Source organism: Ranitomeya imitator, chromosome 1 (assembly GCF_032444005.1).
Source record: "Ranitomeya imitator isolate aRanImi1 chromosome 1, aRanImi1.pri, whole genome shotgun sequence".
Taxonomy (NCBI): Eukaryota; Metazoa; Chordata; class Amphibia; order Anura; family Dendrobatidae; genus Ranitomeya; species Ranitomeya imitator.
The window spans coordinates 416,155,515-416,172,842 of NC_091282.1; the positions used below are offsets into that span (position 1 = coordinate 416,155,515).

A 17,328-nucleotide genomic window follows, 5' to 3' on the forward strand; every position below is an offset into this window, starting at 1 on the left:
ACTGTGTGTGGGGTATTTACTGTGTGTTATTTACTGTGTGTATGTGTGGTATTTACTGTGTGGGGTATTAGTGTGTCGTATTTTCTGTGTGGTATTTACTGTGCGTGGGGGTATTACTGTGTTTGGTATTTACTGTGTGTATGTGTGGTATTTACTGTGTGGGGTATTAGTGTGTGTGGTATTTACTGTGTGTGGTATTTACTACGTGTGGGGGTATTACTGTGTGTGGTATTTACTGTGTATGTGGTATTTACTGTGTTATTTACTGTGTGTATGTGTGATATTTACTGTGTGGGGTATTAGTGTGTGGTATTTACTGTGTGTGGGGGTATTACTGTGTGTGGGGTATTTACTGTGTGTTATTTACTGTGTGTATGTGTGGTATTTACTGTGTGGGGTATTAGTGTGTCGTATTTTCTGTGTGGTATTTACTGTGGAAGGGGGTATTACTGTGTGGGGGGGTATTATTGTGTGTGGGGGTATATTCTGTGTGTTATTTACTGTGTAGGGTATTAGTGTGTGTCGTATTTACTGTGGTATTTACTGTGTGTGGGGGTATTACTGTGTGTGGTATTTACTGTGTGTATGTGTGGTATTTACTGTGCGTGGGGTATTTACTGTGTGTTATTTACTGTGTGTATGTGTGGTATTTACTGTGTGTGGGGGGGTATTACTGTGCGTGGTATTTACTATGTGGGTGAGGGTATTAGTGTGTGTGTGTGTGTGTGTATTTACTGGTTGGGGATAATACTGTGTGTATGACTGTTTTACTGCCGTGGGGGGAGGTATTACTGTGTGGGGGTATTACTCTCTGTAATTATGGGGGGTAGTTACTGTGTGAGGGGGCATTTACTGTATTCATGAGGGTATTTACTGCCGTGGAGGGAAGAATTTCCGGTGTGTATTACTGTATGTATTACTGTGTGTGTGTGTGTGGGGGGGGGTATTTGTGTATTTACTGTTTGTGTGTGTTGGCGGGTATTACTGTGTGTATGAGGGTATTTACTGCTGTGGGGGAGGCATTACTGTTTATAATTGTGGGGGTATTTACTGTGTGGTGGCATTTACTCTGTGTATGAGGGTAATTACTGCCGTAGCGGGAACTGGCCTGACCTTACTGTGATGAGGGCATTTAGTCTAACGGAGTGGGGGAAATTTTGTGTAACGGAGATGATTTGAGGACACAAGTTTGGGGTACAAAGAAGGGACAGGTGCAGACTCAATATGGAGAGCGGGAGAAAGTTGAAGACACAATATAAGGAGGAAAGGTTGAGATGAGGTGTATGTATGGGTGCGAACACAGCACAATATGAAGAGTGGGGACATGCATGCGGACAGAGTGAGGAGCGAGTGGTAGATGTGGACACAGTATGGGGAGCGAGGATGATGGGATGGGTGTGGACACAGTATGGGGAGTCGGAGGTATGTGTGAGGAGGTAGTATGGCACGTGAGATTGTAAATGTATGAGGGAGTTGGAAACGTAGACTACGTAGAGGAAAAGTACGAGGAGACAGTATGGGGAAGAAAAGTGCGAGTGGGCACAGAATAGAGATTGATTGAGGAGGCAAAGTATAGAGACTGGGTTCAATAGGTGGGACCCAGTGTGAAGAGGAGGCCCGGTATGGAAAGGAGAGGGCAGTGTGGAGGGCAAGTACCATAAGAGGGACTGTGTGGAGCTCATATTTTGTGCAGGGAATATAGTGAGGACATTTATTCAGGGGCTCAGCACAGGGCAGATATTTTCATTCAGGAGCATCATAATGGCACTGCTATCTTTAAGAGCATCATGTGTGGTTGTGCTGCAGTAGACCGGATAAGATGGAGGTCTGCAGACACGAGCTGTGGATGAGAAAACTCATCATGGCGTCTGGACAAAATAAAGAAAGAACGACTCCAGAGATGTTATCTATCAGGTACCTGGATGTAAATTATTTTTTTTTGCAATACTGACTAATGCTCATATTTTTGTTAGCATTAAATGAGATGTCCAAGTTTCTGAGGAGTCTGGTGTCATTCTAAAGTAAAGACCAAAAGTTTGGACACACCTTCTCATTTAAAGATGTTTCTGTATTTTCATGACTATGAAAATTGTAAATTCACACTGAAGGCATCAAAATTATGAATTAACACATGTGGAATTATTTACTTAAAAAAGTGTGAAACAACTGAAAATATGTCTTATATTCTAGGTTCTTCAAAATAGCCACCTTTTGCTTTGATGACTGCTTTGCACACTCTTGGCATTCTCTTGATGAGCTTCAAAAGGTAGTCCTCGGAAATGGTCTTGCAACAATCTTGAAGGAGTTCCCAGAGATGCTTAGCACTTGTTGGCCCTTTTGCCCTCACTCTGCCGTCCAGCTCACCCCAAACCATCACGATTGGGTTCAGGTCTGGTGACTGTGGAGGCCAGGTCATCTAACGTAGCACCCAATCACTCCCCTTCTTGGTCATATAGCCCTTACACAGCCTGGAGGTGTGTTTGGGGTCAACTTCCTGTTGAAAAATAAATGGTCCAACTAAACGCAAACCGGATGGAATAGCATGCCGCTGCAAGATGCTGTGGTAGCCATGCTGGATCAGTATGCCTTCAATTTTGAATAAATCCCCAACAGTGTCACCAGCAAAGCACCCCCACACCATCTCACCTCCTCCTCCATGCTTCACGGTGGGAACCAGGCATGTAGAGTCCATCCGTTCACCTTTTCTGCTTCGCACAAAGACACGGTGGTTTGAACCAAAGATCTCAAATTTGAACTCATCAGACCAAAGCACAGATTCCCACTGGTCTAATTTCCATTCCTTGTGTTCTTTAGCCCAAATAAGTCTCTTCTGCTCGTTGCCTGTTCTTAGCAGTGGTTTCCTAGCAGCAATTTTACCATGAAGGCCTGCTGCACAAAGTCTCCTCTTAACAGTTGTTGTAGAGATGTATCGGCTGCTAGAACTCTATGTGGCATTGACCTGGTCTCTAATCTGAGCTGCTGTTAACCTGTGATTTCTGAGGCTGGTGACTCGGATAAACTTATCTTCAGAAGCAGAGGTGACTCTTGATCTTCCTTTCCTGGGACGGTCCTCATGTGAGCCAATTTCTATGTAGCGCTTGATGGTTTTTGCAACTGCACTTGGGGACACTTTCAAAGTTTTCCCAATTTTTCGGACTGACTGATCTTCATTTCTTAAAGTAATGATGGCCACTCGTTTTTCTTTACTTAGCTTCTTTTTTTCCTGCCATAATACAAATTCTAACAGTCTATTCAGGAGGACTATCAGCAGACTTCTGCTCAACAAAACTGATGGTCCCAACCCCATTTATAAGGCAAGAAATCCCACTTATTAAACCTGACAGGGCACACCTGTGAAGTGAAAACCATTTCCGGAGACTACCAATTGTAATATTGTAACGTGTCATATTCTGTGTCAGGATTCAGCTCTGCAGGTTCCAACAGTTATCACATCAGTTGGCCACATCACTCATGCGATTTTCATACTTACGTTCACATGACCACAAGCTTCTCTTCCTGCTTCTCTTTTCACTGAACATTACATTAAGAAGAGCAGCTCTTTAGCACATGGCTAAGTGTGCAAGTCGCATATGTGCTGGGGGTTGCCAGAAAACCTAGATACACCTCTGACAATAAGGCAAGATGGGCTGTGTTTGAAAGGGCTACAGATCTTACTTCTAAATGAATGAAGGCAGCTGCAGTATATGATAGAAAGGCTGCAGCCCCTCACATACGCAGGACAGTAGCCAGGATGCTGTCTCTAGATGTTTTATCCTTTAACTCAGTCTCCAGAAGCCCCAACCAGACCATTAAGGATCTGGCAGTACATATAGCAGCCACTGCCGGTGTTAGGGCTCTCGCCATTTCCCATATACCTTAAGGAAGGAATCTGCTTCCTTGTCAAGGATGTCTTTTAAATCCCCATGTTTTCAGAGGGGAGAGAGGTTTTTCTAGAAGCCTTTGTTATGGTTGCATCCACTTTTGGGGCTTTGTCCCAGCTTGACGAGGAAAGTTCATCTAAGGGATATCTCCATTAAATGATGGGGGGAGGGAGCCTCTTTTCGGATTTTTTCCATTCCCTCTGTATCAGGGTGCGGTTCTTTTCGTTTAACACCTTTCCGACATGTGGCGTAATAGTACGCATATGTTGGACCTCCCCGTTTGTTGCGGGCTCCGGAACTGAGCCCGCACCTTTCCGGGCACATGACAGCTGATCTATACAGCTTACATGTGCCCAAAACAGCCCCGGGTGAATTGCAATCCACCCGTGGCTGTTAACTAGCTAAATGTCGCTGTCAATCTCTGACAGCGGCATTTAACTCATGCTTGCAGGAAGCGCATCACTAATCCCGCCCATCACATGATCGCGGGTCACCGATGGGTCGGCATGACAACCACAGGTCTGCAGCAGACCGCTATGGTTGTCATTGCCAGATTGCTATGAGCGCCGCGCCGTGGTCAGTGCTCATAGCAAGTGAGCATTTCTGCTACACACAGGTGATATGATCATCGCCTATGTGTAGCAGAGGCGATCAAAGTACTGCAGCTTCTAGTCTCCAATGAAGACTACTGAAGCATGTAAAAATAGAAAAGAGGTTTTTAAAAAATATTAAAAAAATAAATTTCAAATCACCCCTTTCGCTCAATTCTAAATAAAAGTTAAAAGAAAAAGAATATTAATATACACATATTTGCTATTGCAGTGTTCAGAATCACCCCGCTCAATATAAAAAATAAAAAGAATTAACCCAATCGCTAAACTAAGTAATGAGGAAAAAATTCAAAATGCCAGAATGACCATATTGTTCAAAAAATAAAAAAGGCTCTGGCTCTGAGAAGGGGAGCAAAAAACAAAAACGCAAAAACGGAAGATGGCCAGGTGGTTAAAGGAAATGACCTACGCCTCTTTTGGTCCAAGCCGCCAAACATAATGTCCTGAACAGATTTTGCAGGCTTGTACTCGACTATAACCATCTTAACGGCCTTTACTCATCTGTCCATCTGTTCTATAGGGACACAGAGACAACCTATGTTACATCTGAAGAAGAGGAGGCTGACGAGGAGGATTAGTCATCCTTTTTTGAAACACTAGACACATAAGACCCTAGGGACCTAGCCCTTTTATCCTTCTTCTCCTTATTGCACGTGCCACGCCAGCTATCCCTACTCTTGATACGGCTCACTTATGCCTGCACACAAATGTGAAAGTCCCCCTCGACCCTCTGTGGCACTTCCAGAGACCACACACTGGCCAGGCCAGGGAAAACAGTCATCCATCTTCTGATCTTCAGGTATGCCTGCAAGAGGTTCACCAGTCAAGGATAGGAAACCAACTGATGTGTGGGAAAGGTACCGACCTTTTATGCCTGTAGGTTTCCTGTCCTTCCTAAGGGCGGATCCCCTCTCTCGTGGTGCTGTCATGGGTAATCGATAAATAAGCACTCATACAGCCCCACAAAGTTTTTTAGGTTTTTTTTTTTTTAACGAGTTTCCAATTTTTTTTTCCACTACTTAAAAAAAACAGAAAAAAACTATGCATATTTGGTATCTGTGTACTCGTGCTGACTTGGAGAATCATATTTCCAGGTGTGTTTTACCATGTATAAGTAAATAGGGCAGCACACTGCAGCGCCAAAACATGCAAACTTGAAAACACAAAATTTGAACTGCATTACTGCACTGAAAATATGAAAAAATGAGAGCTTTTAGCGCATAAAAATGGCCAATTTTATGTGTACCTCGTAGCCACGATAAGGCATCTCTCTTATACGAGGCCCTACGCTTGACCTACCTCTCTGAGAATAAACGTCTCCATCTGAATGGGTACATGTGAAACCTCTCCTTGGACTCAAATTCTCTCTCACTGTGGAGGGGTATTGGACCTATTATAATTAAAACACCTGAAGCTAGGAGGCGGGGAGTGCACGATCAGAAGGCTAGAGAATACATTTCAAAAAACCTGATCTGCACATCCAAACATAGACACAGTGTGAACAGGTGCTGAACCCAGAGTCGCCAACTCGTATATGTTTAAGTAAATAGGGCAGCACACTGCAGCGCCAAAACATGCAAACTTGAAAACACAAAATTTGAACTGCATTACTGCACTGAAAATATGAAAAAATGAGAGCTTTTAGCGCATAAAAATGGCCAATTTTATGTGTACCTCGTAGCCACGATAAGGCATCTCTCTTATACGAGGCCCTACGCTTGACCTACCTCTCTGAGAATAAACGTCTCCATCTGAATGGGTACATGTGAAACCTCTCCTTGGACTCAAATTCTCTCTCACTGTGGAGGGGTATTGGACCTATTATAATTAAAACACCTGAAGCTAGGAGGCGGGGAGTGCACGATCAGAAGGCTAGAGAATACATTTCAAAAAACCTGATCTGCACATCCAAACATAGACACAGTGTGAACAGGTGCTGAACCCAGAGTCGCCAACTCGTATATGTTTAAGTAAATAGGGCAGCACACTGCAGCGCCAAAACATGCAAACTTGAAAACACAAAATTTGAACTGCATTACTGCACTGAAAATATGAAAAAATGAGAGCTTTTAGCGCATAAAAATGGCCAATTTTATGTGTACCTCGTAGCCACGATAAGGCATCTCTCTTATACGAGGCCCTACGCTTGACCTACCTCTCTGAGAATAAACGTCTCCATCTGAATGGGTACATGTGAAACCTCTCCTTGGACTCAAATTCTCTCTCACTGTGGAGGGGTATTGGACCTATTATAATTAAAACACCTGAAGCTAGGAGGCGGGGAGTGCACGATCAGAAGGCTAGAGAATACATTTCAAAAAACCTGATCTGCACATCCAAACATAGACACAGTGTGAACAGGTGCTGAACCCAGAGTCGCCAACTCGTATATGTTTAAGTAAATAGGGCAGCACACTGCAGCGCCAAAACATGCAAACTTGAAAACACAAAATTTGAACTGCATTACTGCACTGAAAATATGAAAAAATGAGAGCTTTTAGCGCATAAAAATGGCCAATTTTATGTGTACCTCGTAGCCACGATAAGGCATCTCTCTTATACGAGGCCCTACGCTTGACCTACCTCTCTGAGAATAAACGTCTCCATCTGAATGGGTACATGTGAAACCTCTCCTTGGACTCAAATTCTCTCTCACTGTGGAGGGGTATTGGACCTATTATAATTAAAACACCTGAAGCTAGGAGGCGGGGAGTGCACGATCAGAAGGCTAGAGAATACATTTCAAAAAACCTGATCTGCACATCCAAACATAGACACAGTGTGAACAGGTGCTGAACCCAGAGTCGCCAACTCGTATATGTTTAAGTAAATAGGGCAGCACACTGCAGCGCCAAAACATGCAAACTTGAAAACACAAAATTTGAACTGCATTACTGCACTGAAAATATGAAAAAATGAGAGCTTTTAGCGCATAAAAATGGCCAATTTTATGTGTACCTCGTAGCCACGATAAGGCATCTCTCTTATACGAGGCCCTACGCTTGACCTACCTCTCTGAGAATAAACGTCTCCATCTGAATGGGTACATGTGAAACCTCTCCTTGGACTCAAATTCTCTCTCACTGTGGAGGGGTATTGGACCTATTATAATTAAAACACCTGAAGCTAGGAGGCGGGGAGTGCACGATCAGAAGGCTAGAGAATACATTTCAAAAAACCTGATCTGCACATCCAAACATAGACACAGTGTGAACAGGTGCTGAACCCAGAGTCGCCAACTCGTATATGTTTAAGTAAATAGGGCAGCACACTGCAGCGCCAAAACATGCAAACTTGAAAACAGAAAATTTGAACTGCATTACTGCACTGAAAATATGAAAAAATGAGAGCTTTTAGCGCATAAAAATGGCCAATTTTATGTGTACCTCGTAGCCACGATAAGGCATCTCTCTTATACGAGGCCCTACGCTTGACCTACCTCTCTGAGAATAAACGTCTCCATCTGAATGGGTACATATGAAACCTCTCCTTGGACTCAAATTCTCTCTCACTGTGGAGGGGTATTGGACCTATTATAATTAAAACACCTGAAGCTAGGAGGCGGGGAGTGCACGATCAGAAGGCTAGAGAATACATTTCAAAAAACCTGATCTGCACATCCAAACATAGACACAGTGTGAACAGGTGCTGAACCCAGAGTCGCCAACTCGTATATGTTTAAGTAAATAGGGCAGCACACTGCAGCGCCAAAACATGCAAACTTGAAAACACAAAATTTGAACTGCATTACTGCACTGAAAATATGAAAAAATGAGAGCTTTTAGCGCATAAAAATGGCCAATTTTATGTGTACCTCGTAGCCACGATAAGGCATCTCTCTTATACGAGGCCCTACGCTTGACCTACCTCTCTGAGAATAAACGTCTCCATCTGAATGGGTACATGTGAAACCTCTCCTTGGACTCAAATTCTCTCTCACTGTGGAGTGTGCTGCCCTATTTACTTAAACATATACGAGTTGGCGACTCTGGGTTCAGCACCTGTTCACACTGTGTCTATGTTTGGATGTGCAGGTTTTTTGAAATGTTTTACCATGTAGTGAACATGGTTAATAAAAAAACAAATAAAACCTAAACAATTGTGAAATTGCACTTTTTTTGCAAATAAAATGCACTTGGAATTTTTTTATCGCATTCCAGTGCATCACATGATAAAATAAATTGTGTCATCCAAAAACGAAACTTGTTCTGCAAAAAAACAAGCCCTCATATGGCTATTTTGACAGAAAAATAAAAAAAAGGTTATGGCCCTTGGAAGCAGGGGAGGGAAAAAATGAAAAATGGCCATGGCGTGAAGGGGTTAAACAGGGCAAAATTTCATAAGGGCTATACTTTTCAGAATACACAGTAAAGATACACAACAAATCCATAATCATAAAAGTGATTTATTTCTCTGAAGTTAATTATAAAAATATAACATAAAAAAATAATAAATATAAGAAAATTAAAAAAGTACACAATCTCACCCAAATTTGGAATATAAATATTCTTACAGCAACTTCTAAAAGTTTGTGCAATCAGTTTGATAGCTTTTCTAGTAAGCACTACCTTTTACAGTTTTATATTGTATGACATGTTGCAAAGAGAAACATGTTATCTTTATTCCTGTAACGTTTCTGCAGCTAAACAGAAATTTCAGTCATATCATTGGTAACTGCAATCACCCGATGTATGAATCTCAGAAGCTCCCCAGTAGTGTGGCATTTTTTTTTAGCTCAGCATCTTGCGAGATCTGAGCGCTCTCATTTGACCCATTGTGTTTGCTCCCTACAGAATTAAAGTTTTCTGGGATTTCGGATTCTATGCTAGCATCAGAAAAAACTGAAGTTTTGTAACTATTTTGTTTCTCCAAGTCAATAGGATGTTCTCTGCTTGTCCCTTTTGAGAGGCTTCTTTTTGATGAGTGTTTTTGATGCTTATTGCGAGCTGATTCCTTAGAACTACTACTGGAATGATTTTTTCTACTTTTGCTAGAATCTGATGCCAAGCTATCGCTATCAGTCCTTTTATAATCAGACAGGTTGGATTTTTTCAAAACATCGGCATCTTTGGCACTTTGCTGTTCAGAGGCAATCCTGCTGTTCCTGCATGCCTCTTCATCCTTTATAGAATCATCAAAACCCACTTCTATGTCTTCTTTGCTCTTCTCACTGGTGGCAAGAATTTTATCAGATGCATAAGGTGGATTGTTAGCTGTTGTATCCGCTGTATATGATCTCTCTAATGAATCAATTTCTTTATTTCGGCGGTCAGCCTAAAAATAACACAAATGCGAACATAAAATAAATCAAAACAATAATACTTTACACAGTGTTTGCTTAGTATTTTGAATATGTATATATATATATATATATATATATATATATATATATATATACACATACACATACACACACACATATATATATATATTTTTTTAAAGGACCTGCCACTTATGAGAATAATATCAAATTGAAAGCAGTAAAGCAGTATACATTATAAAACTATGCTCAACTGCACGTCATTAACAAGTCCAATGACTTTCCTCACTCTACATAGTTGAAATCATGTAAAGACCCTCAATATTAAAACCACTTTTTATTATTAAAAGCAAGGCAACCTAACCCACCTATAGTGACAAACAAAAAAAACAACAAAAATCAAATGTGCTAAAAAAAACAAAAAAAAATGTAAAAACCTAATGGGGAAATACTAGACCACCCTAGCTGAGGCACCTATGTCTGCCCCTGCCTGGCTGCGGAGGTAGATGCCCTAGGGGGGAACGTTATGGCGCCCCCGCTCCATGATGGCTATCCCTATGGGCCCTGATATGCCCTGCAGCCACTAGTGAGCCTCTACCCACAAACTAAAGGAACCTCTAACACTAGACAATGAAAAACTGTGCTAGGGAAGACCTAGGCATAAACACCAAACATGTGTGTCCCCTGTCACAGCAGCTATCCAGTATCTGATGTGACACAGTGTATCATGCTATCGGGCCTCCTGATGAGCCTAGGCAGGCGAAACGCGTTGAGGCGTTGATTTTAGATGGCGAGTGGTGAACTACAGTGGTTATACCAACAGATGAGTATTTATGGCTTCCATGTATATCCTTGCATATAAGCGATTTATGCTGCTTTTGGTCTGATATTGGGACCGGGTCTGTGACAGGGGACACACATGATTGGTGTTTATGCCCGTTTAAAGGAATGAAGTTTACCCGGTTATAGAAACACATACAAAATACATGAGATAAACATAGGTAGACTAGCCCTTATTGTGGTTAACGAGATACCTATGGTATATGGACTGTAGCTACATCCATTGGAAAGTATACTGTCCACTGTCAAGTAGTAATCATCCATCTTTTATATCATATACCACCATATGTGTTCATATATAGCTATTTCCTTCTGGGGAACTAGGTCTTCGCTAGCACAGTTGTTCATTGTCTAGTGTTAGAGGTTCCTTTAGTTTGTGGGTAGAGGCTCTCACTAGTGGCTGCAGGGCATATCAGGCCCATAGGGATAGCCATCATGGAGCGGGGGCGCCATAACGTTCCCCCTAGGGCGTCTACCTCCGCAGCCAGGCAGGAACAGACATGGTGCCTCAGCTAGGGTGGTCTAGTATTTCCCCATTAGGTTTTTACATTTTTTTGTTTTTTTGAGCACATTTGATTTTGTTGTTTTTTTTGTTTGTCACTATAGGTGGGTTAGGTTGCCTTGCTTTTAATAATAAAAAGTGGTTTTAATATTGAGGGTCTTTATAGGATTTTGACTTTTGTACCTCGTGCCAATAGCATTTTCTTGAGATTATCACTCTACATAGTTGGCACAAAATCTGTTGAGATTCTCTTCTCATAGGTACTAAACTGTGCAGAGGTGAGCGGGAAGGCTGATTCTATACTGCTAAATAGCAAAGTGGATTTTTGTTCTCTCGAATTGAGGTGGATTTGGCACACTTCATAATTTTCTTTTTCCAATCCACTGTTCCATAGAGCACAATAGCAGAATCGTGTTACCACCATATTTGTGATCTCAATAAATGAAACAAAAAAAAAATCATAATTATTGGGAATTAATTTATGAAACACAAATCAGGTAAAAAACCAAGGTGACTTACCGGTAGCCAGTTTCTCCAGAACCCATGGCAGCACACCTGAGAGAGGGATTCGCCCAGCCAGGACAGGAAACCTACTGAAATAAATGGGCAGTATCTCTCCCCTTTAGTTGGGTTACAGAGCACAAGAGGACCTCCAGGTTAATTTACATACATAACCAACACCACATTACAAAATACCCAAACTATAGCACACACCCATAAGTTTGGGGGGGGGGGGGGGGGAAGGGGTATATGGGTGCTGTCATGGGATCTGGAAAAAACGGCTACAGGTATGTAACCTTGGTGTTTTCCCTTCACCAATGACAGCACACCTGAGTGATTTCTGGAGAGTTTTAACACCTTAGGGAGGGACCACTGTTTGCAGCACCCTTCTACCAAAGGTCAAGTGAGCAGAGGAGGACGAGGAGGACAGCAAAGTAATCCCTTGGCTCCTATGGAACTTAAGAGCCACTTTGGGAAGATAGACCGGGTGAGGCCTTAGTGCAATCCTCATAAACTTGTATATAGGGGAGAGGGGGCATATGACTAGGACCACCTTTAACTCCTTAAATTCACAGCCAAAGAACACCATATATAGAAAGAATAATTTTATCAATAAAACTTAACATTTAATAATTATCTCTATAATAAAAAATCACACCACATACAACCTTGGACTGGTGCCAGTTGCTTGACACGAGAAAAAATAAGATACAGGGTGCACAAAATCCCTAATGTATCAACTATCTGTCCCCTACCTTGCCGCGGAGGTTGGCACCCTATATATCCTGCGCAATGGCGCCCCCGCTCAACGTCGACTCTCCCTAAATCGCCCTGATGGGCCCTAAACGTGCAAGAATGAAAAGATAAAAGTCAAGCAACAGACCATTCACACTAGACAAATAAGCTCAAACGATAATTGATAGCATGTATCCAAAACTTATTGCACATGCCCAGATGCACTAGTGTGTGCTATCAATATATTTGGCACTTTTTGTGTATTGCACCTTTCAACAAAATGAAGAATCTAAGGACACCTATATTCCGTGCCTAGGTACCCCTACCTGTCTGTGGGGGTTGGCACCCTATGATCCTGCGCAAATGGCGCTCCCACTCCGCGTAGCCGCTCCCCGGTTGCACCCTGCACTACTTGTACGGGATAAACCACAACCTGAATAACCAATTATAATGACGCGGCAGGTCCCAAAAAGTGACAAGTGCTCAAAAGACAACACACAAGTGTCAATTATAACATAATATATCCATATAAAGTATGTAATTCTCGACGCGTTTCCCTGAAATCAGTTCATCAGGAGACATACTTATAGCTATCCAGACAACTTATCTGAATGACGATTCAGGAGGATAAGGATCACACTCTACGTCATTAGCGGTAAGCGGTGGAGAACAGTGTCCATCCAAAACCACAGGTCTCTGTCAGCCTTATGTTACACTCATTGTGACCATCTTATATACACACTACCTTCTTACACCGCTGTGCTCTGCTTTACGACCGACCCTCACAGTCAGTGCGGGAAGCTGACGGCGAGGAACGCGACAGACACCGGAATGTAAGTATGCAGTGGTTTTTTTTTTTTAGGTAACCAGGGTAAATATCGGGTTACTAAGCGTGGCCCTGCGCTTACCCTGTTACCCGGGGACCTCGGCATCGTTGGTCGCTGGAGAGCTGTCTGTGTGACAGCTCTCCAGCGACCACACAGCAACGCTGCAGCGATCGGCATCGTTGTTTATATCGCTGCAGCATCGCTTAATGTGACGGTAGCTTTACTCCTAGAGACATACTTACAAAATTTACATTTTCTACACTTAAAGGTACCAGTTTGTCTATTTTCCAACCAAGTAGGGGTTTTCTTTGAAGGGAAAAAAACACTGTGAACCAGTTGATCATGAATTCGTGGGGTGGGTTTATTATTTTTATCGCTCTGATAGAACCTATCACAGCGATCAAAATAAAAAAATAATAAAAAAACCCCTCCCCCTCTTTATCACCCCATAGGTAGGAAAAAAATAAAATAAAGAAAATATTTTTTTTTCCCCCACTAGGGTTAGGGCTAGAATTAGGGTTAGAACTATGGTTAGGGTTAGAATTAGGCTGGGTTCACATTGCGTTAGTGGCAGTCCGCTAACGGAATCCGTTACATAGCGCCACTAACTCAATGTAACGGATCCCTTAGCACAGCCTTTGACCGCAATGTATCTAACGCATCGCTAACGTATGCCATTTTTAGCATGCGTTAGCAATGTCCCGTTATTTTATGACGGAGCTCGAACGCTGCTTGCAGCGCTTTTGTGTCCGTTCTCGCTAGCGCAGATCGGGCATCTGCGCTAGCGGGATCGCTAAACGCAATCCCTTTTTGTACATTGCGTTAGTGCATTCCGCTAGCGTATGCGCTAAATGGATTGCCCTAACGCAATGTGAACCTAGCCTTAGGCTATGTGCACATGGTGTGGATTTGGCTGCGGATCCGCAGCGGATTCGCCACTGCGGATTCTTAGCAGTTTTCCATCAGGTTTACAGTACCACGTAAACCTATGGAAAACCAAATCCGCTGTGCCCATGGTGCGGAAAATACCAAGCGGAAACGCTGTGCTGTATTTTCCGCAGCATGTCAATTCTTTGTGCGGATTCCGCAGCATTTTACACCTGTTCCTCAATAGGAATCCGCAAGTGAAATCCGTACAAAAAAACACTGGAAATCCGCGGTAAATCCGCAGGTAAAACGCAGTGCCTTTTACCTGCAGATTTTTAAAAAATGGTGTGGAAAAATCTCACACGAATCCGCAACGTGGGAACATAGCCTTAGGGTTGGAATAAGGGCTAGGGTTGTAAATAGGGCTAAGATTAGACTGTGGTTAGGGTTATGGTTAGGGGTGTGTTGGGGTTAGGCTTGTGGTTAGGGTTATGGGTGTGTTGGGGTTAGGGTTGTGGTTAGGATTAGGGTTAGGGTTGGGATTAGGGGTGTGTTGGGGTTAGGGTTGTGATAAAGGTTATGGCTACAGTTGGGATTAGGGTTAGGGGTGTGTTGGGGTTAGAATTGAGAGGTTTCCACTGTTTAGGCACATCAGGGGTCTCAAACGCAACATGGCGCCACCATTGATTCCAGCCAATCTTGCATTCAAAAAGTCAAATGGTGCTCCCTCCCTTCTGAGCCCTGACGTGCGCCCAAACAGTGGTTTACCCCCACATATGGGGTACCAGCATACTCAGGACAAACTGGGCAACAATTATTGGGGTCCAAATTCTCCTGTTACCCTTGTGAAAATAAAAAATTGCTTGCTAAAACATCATTTTTGAGGAAAGAAAAATGATTTTTTATTTTCACGGCTCTGCGTTGTAAACTTCTGTGAAGCACTTGGGGGTTCAAAGTGCTCACCACATAACTAGATAAGTTCCCTGGGGGGGTCTAGTTTCCAAAATGGGGTCACTTGTGGGGGGTTTCAACTGTTTAGGCACATCAGGGGCTCTGCAAACGCAACGTGACGCTCGCAGACCATTCCATCAAAGTCTGCATTTCAAAAGTCACTACTTCCCATCCGAGCCCCGACGTGTGCCCTAACAGTGGTTCCCCCCACATATGGGGTATCAGCGTACTCAGGACAAACTGGCCAACAACTTTTGGGGTCCAATTTCTCCTGTTACTCTTGTGAAAATAAAAAAATTGCAGGCTAAAACATAATTTTTGAAAAAAGAAAAATGATTTTTTATTTTCACGGCTCTGCGTTATAAACTTCTGTGAAGCACTTCAGGGTTTGAAGTGGTCACCGCACATATAGATTAGTTCCATGGGAGGTCTAGTTTCCAAAATGGGGTCACATGTGGGGGAGCTTCAATGTTTAGGCACACTGGGGCTCTCCAAACGCGACATGGTGTCCGCTAACGATTGGAGCAAATTTTTCATTGAAAAAGTCAAATGGCACTCCTTCCCTTCCGAGCCCTGCCGTGTGCCCAAACAGTGGTTTACCCCCACATGTGAGGTATCGGTGTACTCAGGAGAAATTGCCCAACACATTTTAGGATCCATTTTATCCTGTTGCCCATGTGAAAATGATAAAATTGAGGCTAAAAGAAATTTTTTGTGAAAAAAGGTACTTTTTCATTTTTACGGATCAATTTGTGAAGCACCTGGGGGTTCAAAGTGCTCACTATGCATCTAGATAAGCTCCTTGGGGGGGGGGGGGGGTCTAGTTTCCGAAATGGGGTAATTTGTGGGGGAGCTCCAATACTTAGGCACACAGGGGCTCTCCAAAAGCAACATGGTGTCCGCTGAAGATTGGAGCCAATTTTTCCTTGAAAAAGTCAAATGGCGCTCCTTCCCTTCCGAGCCCTGTCGTACGCCCAAACAGTGGTTTCCCCCCCACATATGGGGTATCAGCGTACTGAGGACAAATTGTACAATAACTTTTGGGGTCCAGTTTACCTTTTTACCTTTGGGAAAATAAAAAAATTGTTGCTAAAACATCATTTTTGTGACTAAAAAGTTAAATGTTCATTTTTTCCTTCCATGTTGCTTCTGCTGCTGTGAAGCACCTGAAGGGATAATAAACTTCTTGAATGTGGTTTTGAGTACCTTGAGGGGTGCAGTTTTTAGAATGGTGTCACTTTTGGGTATTTTCAGCCATACAGACCCCTCAAACTGACTTCAAATGTGAGGTGGTCCCTAAAAAAAAATATGGTTTGGTAAATTTCGTTGTAAAAATGAGAAATCGCTGGTCAAATTTTAACCCTTATAACTTCCTAGCAAAAAATAATTTTGTTTCCAAAATTGTGCTGATGTAAAGTAGACATGTGGGTAATGTTATTTATTAACTACTAGATTGTGGCCCGATTCTAACGCATCGGGTATTCTAGAATATGCATGTCCCCGTAGTATATGGACAATGATGATTCCAGAATTTGCGGCACACTGTGCCCGTCGCTGATTGGTCGAGGCAACCTTTATGACATCATCGTCGCCATGGCAACCATTATGACATCTATGTCGATACTGTGCCCGTCGCTGAATCAGAAACGTGAGATGTCTACGTCCTTTATGACATCATCGTCGCTGTGCCCGTTGCTGATTGGTCGAGGCCTGGCGGCCTCGACCAATCAGACGCGGGATTTCTACGTCCTTTATGACATCATCGTCGCTGTGCCCGTTGCTGATTGATTGGTCGAGGCCGCCAGGCCTCGACCAGAGACGCGGGATTTCTACGTCGATGCTGTGCCGGTCTCTGATTGGTCGAGGCCTGGCGGCCAATCAAAGAGCCGGGATTTCCAGGACAGACAGACAGACAGATAGACAGACGGAAAAACCCTTAGACAATTATATATATAGATTTTGTGTCACATAACTCTCGTTTAACAGAATAAAAATTCAAAATTTGAAAATTGCAAAATTTTCTAAATTTTAGCCAAATTTCCATTTTTTTTCACAAATGAACACAAAAATTATCGACCTAAATTTACCACTAGCATGAAGCCCAATATGTCACGAAAAAAACAATCTCAGAACCGCTAGGATTCGTTGAAGCGTTCCTGAGTTATTACCTCATAAAGGGACACTGGTCCGAATTGCAAAAAACGGTCAGGTCATTAAGGTCAAAATAGGCTGGGTCATGAAGGGGTTAATCCTTCAAAAAGAGGCTAAATATATTTTTCGTATGAAGAGTATTAAGCCACAAGGCTTAAATGATCAATTACAATTTGGATGTTTTGTGTAGAAGGTGTGGTGG

General features: G+C 42.7%; 1 protein-coding gene across 7 annotated transcripts in view; it reads right to left on the bottom strand.

Annotated features, from left to right (window-relative positions):
* Positions 1 to 8,881: 8,881 nt before the first annotated feature.
* CEP78 (centrosomal protein 78) overlaps positions 8,882 to 17,328 on the bottom strand; it is a 189,691-nt gene continuing 181,244 nt past the window's right edge. For 5 of the 7 annotated variants that reach the window (XM_069762970.1, XM_069762952.1, XM_069762960.1 and 2 more), the window contains one exon: positions 9,046 to 9,766. In XM_069762970.1, coding sequence (XP_069619071.1) covers positions 9,191 to 9,766 — 576 coding nt within the window. In that variant the 3' untranslated portion in view covers positions 9,046 to 9,190. Of the gene's footprint in view, positions 9,767 to 17,328 lie in introns of all 7 variants that reach the window. The other 2 variants (XM_069762988.1, XM_069762979.1) reach the window with 1 other exon arrangement.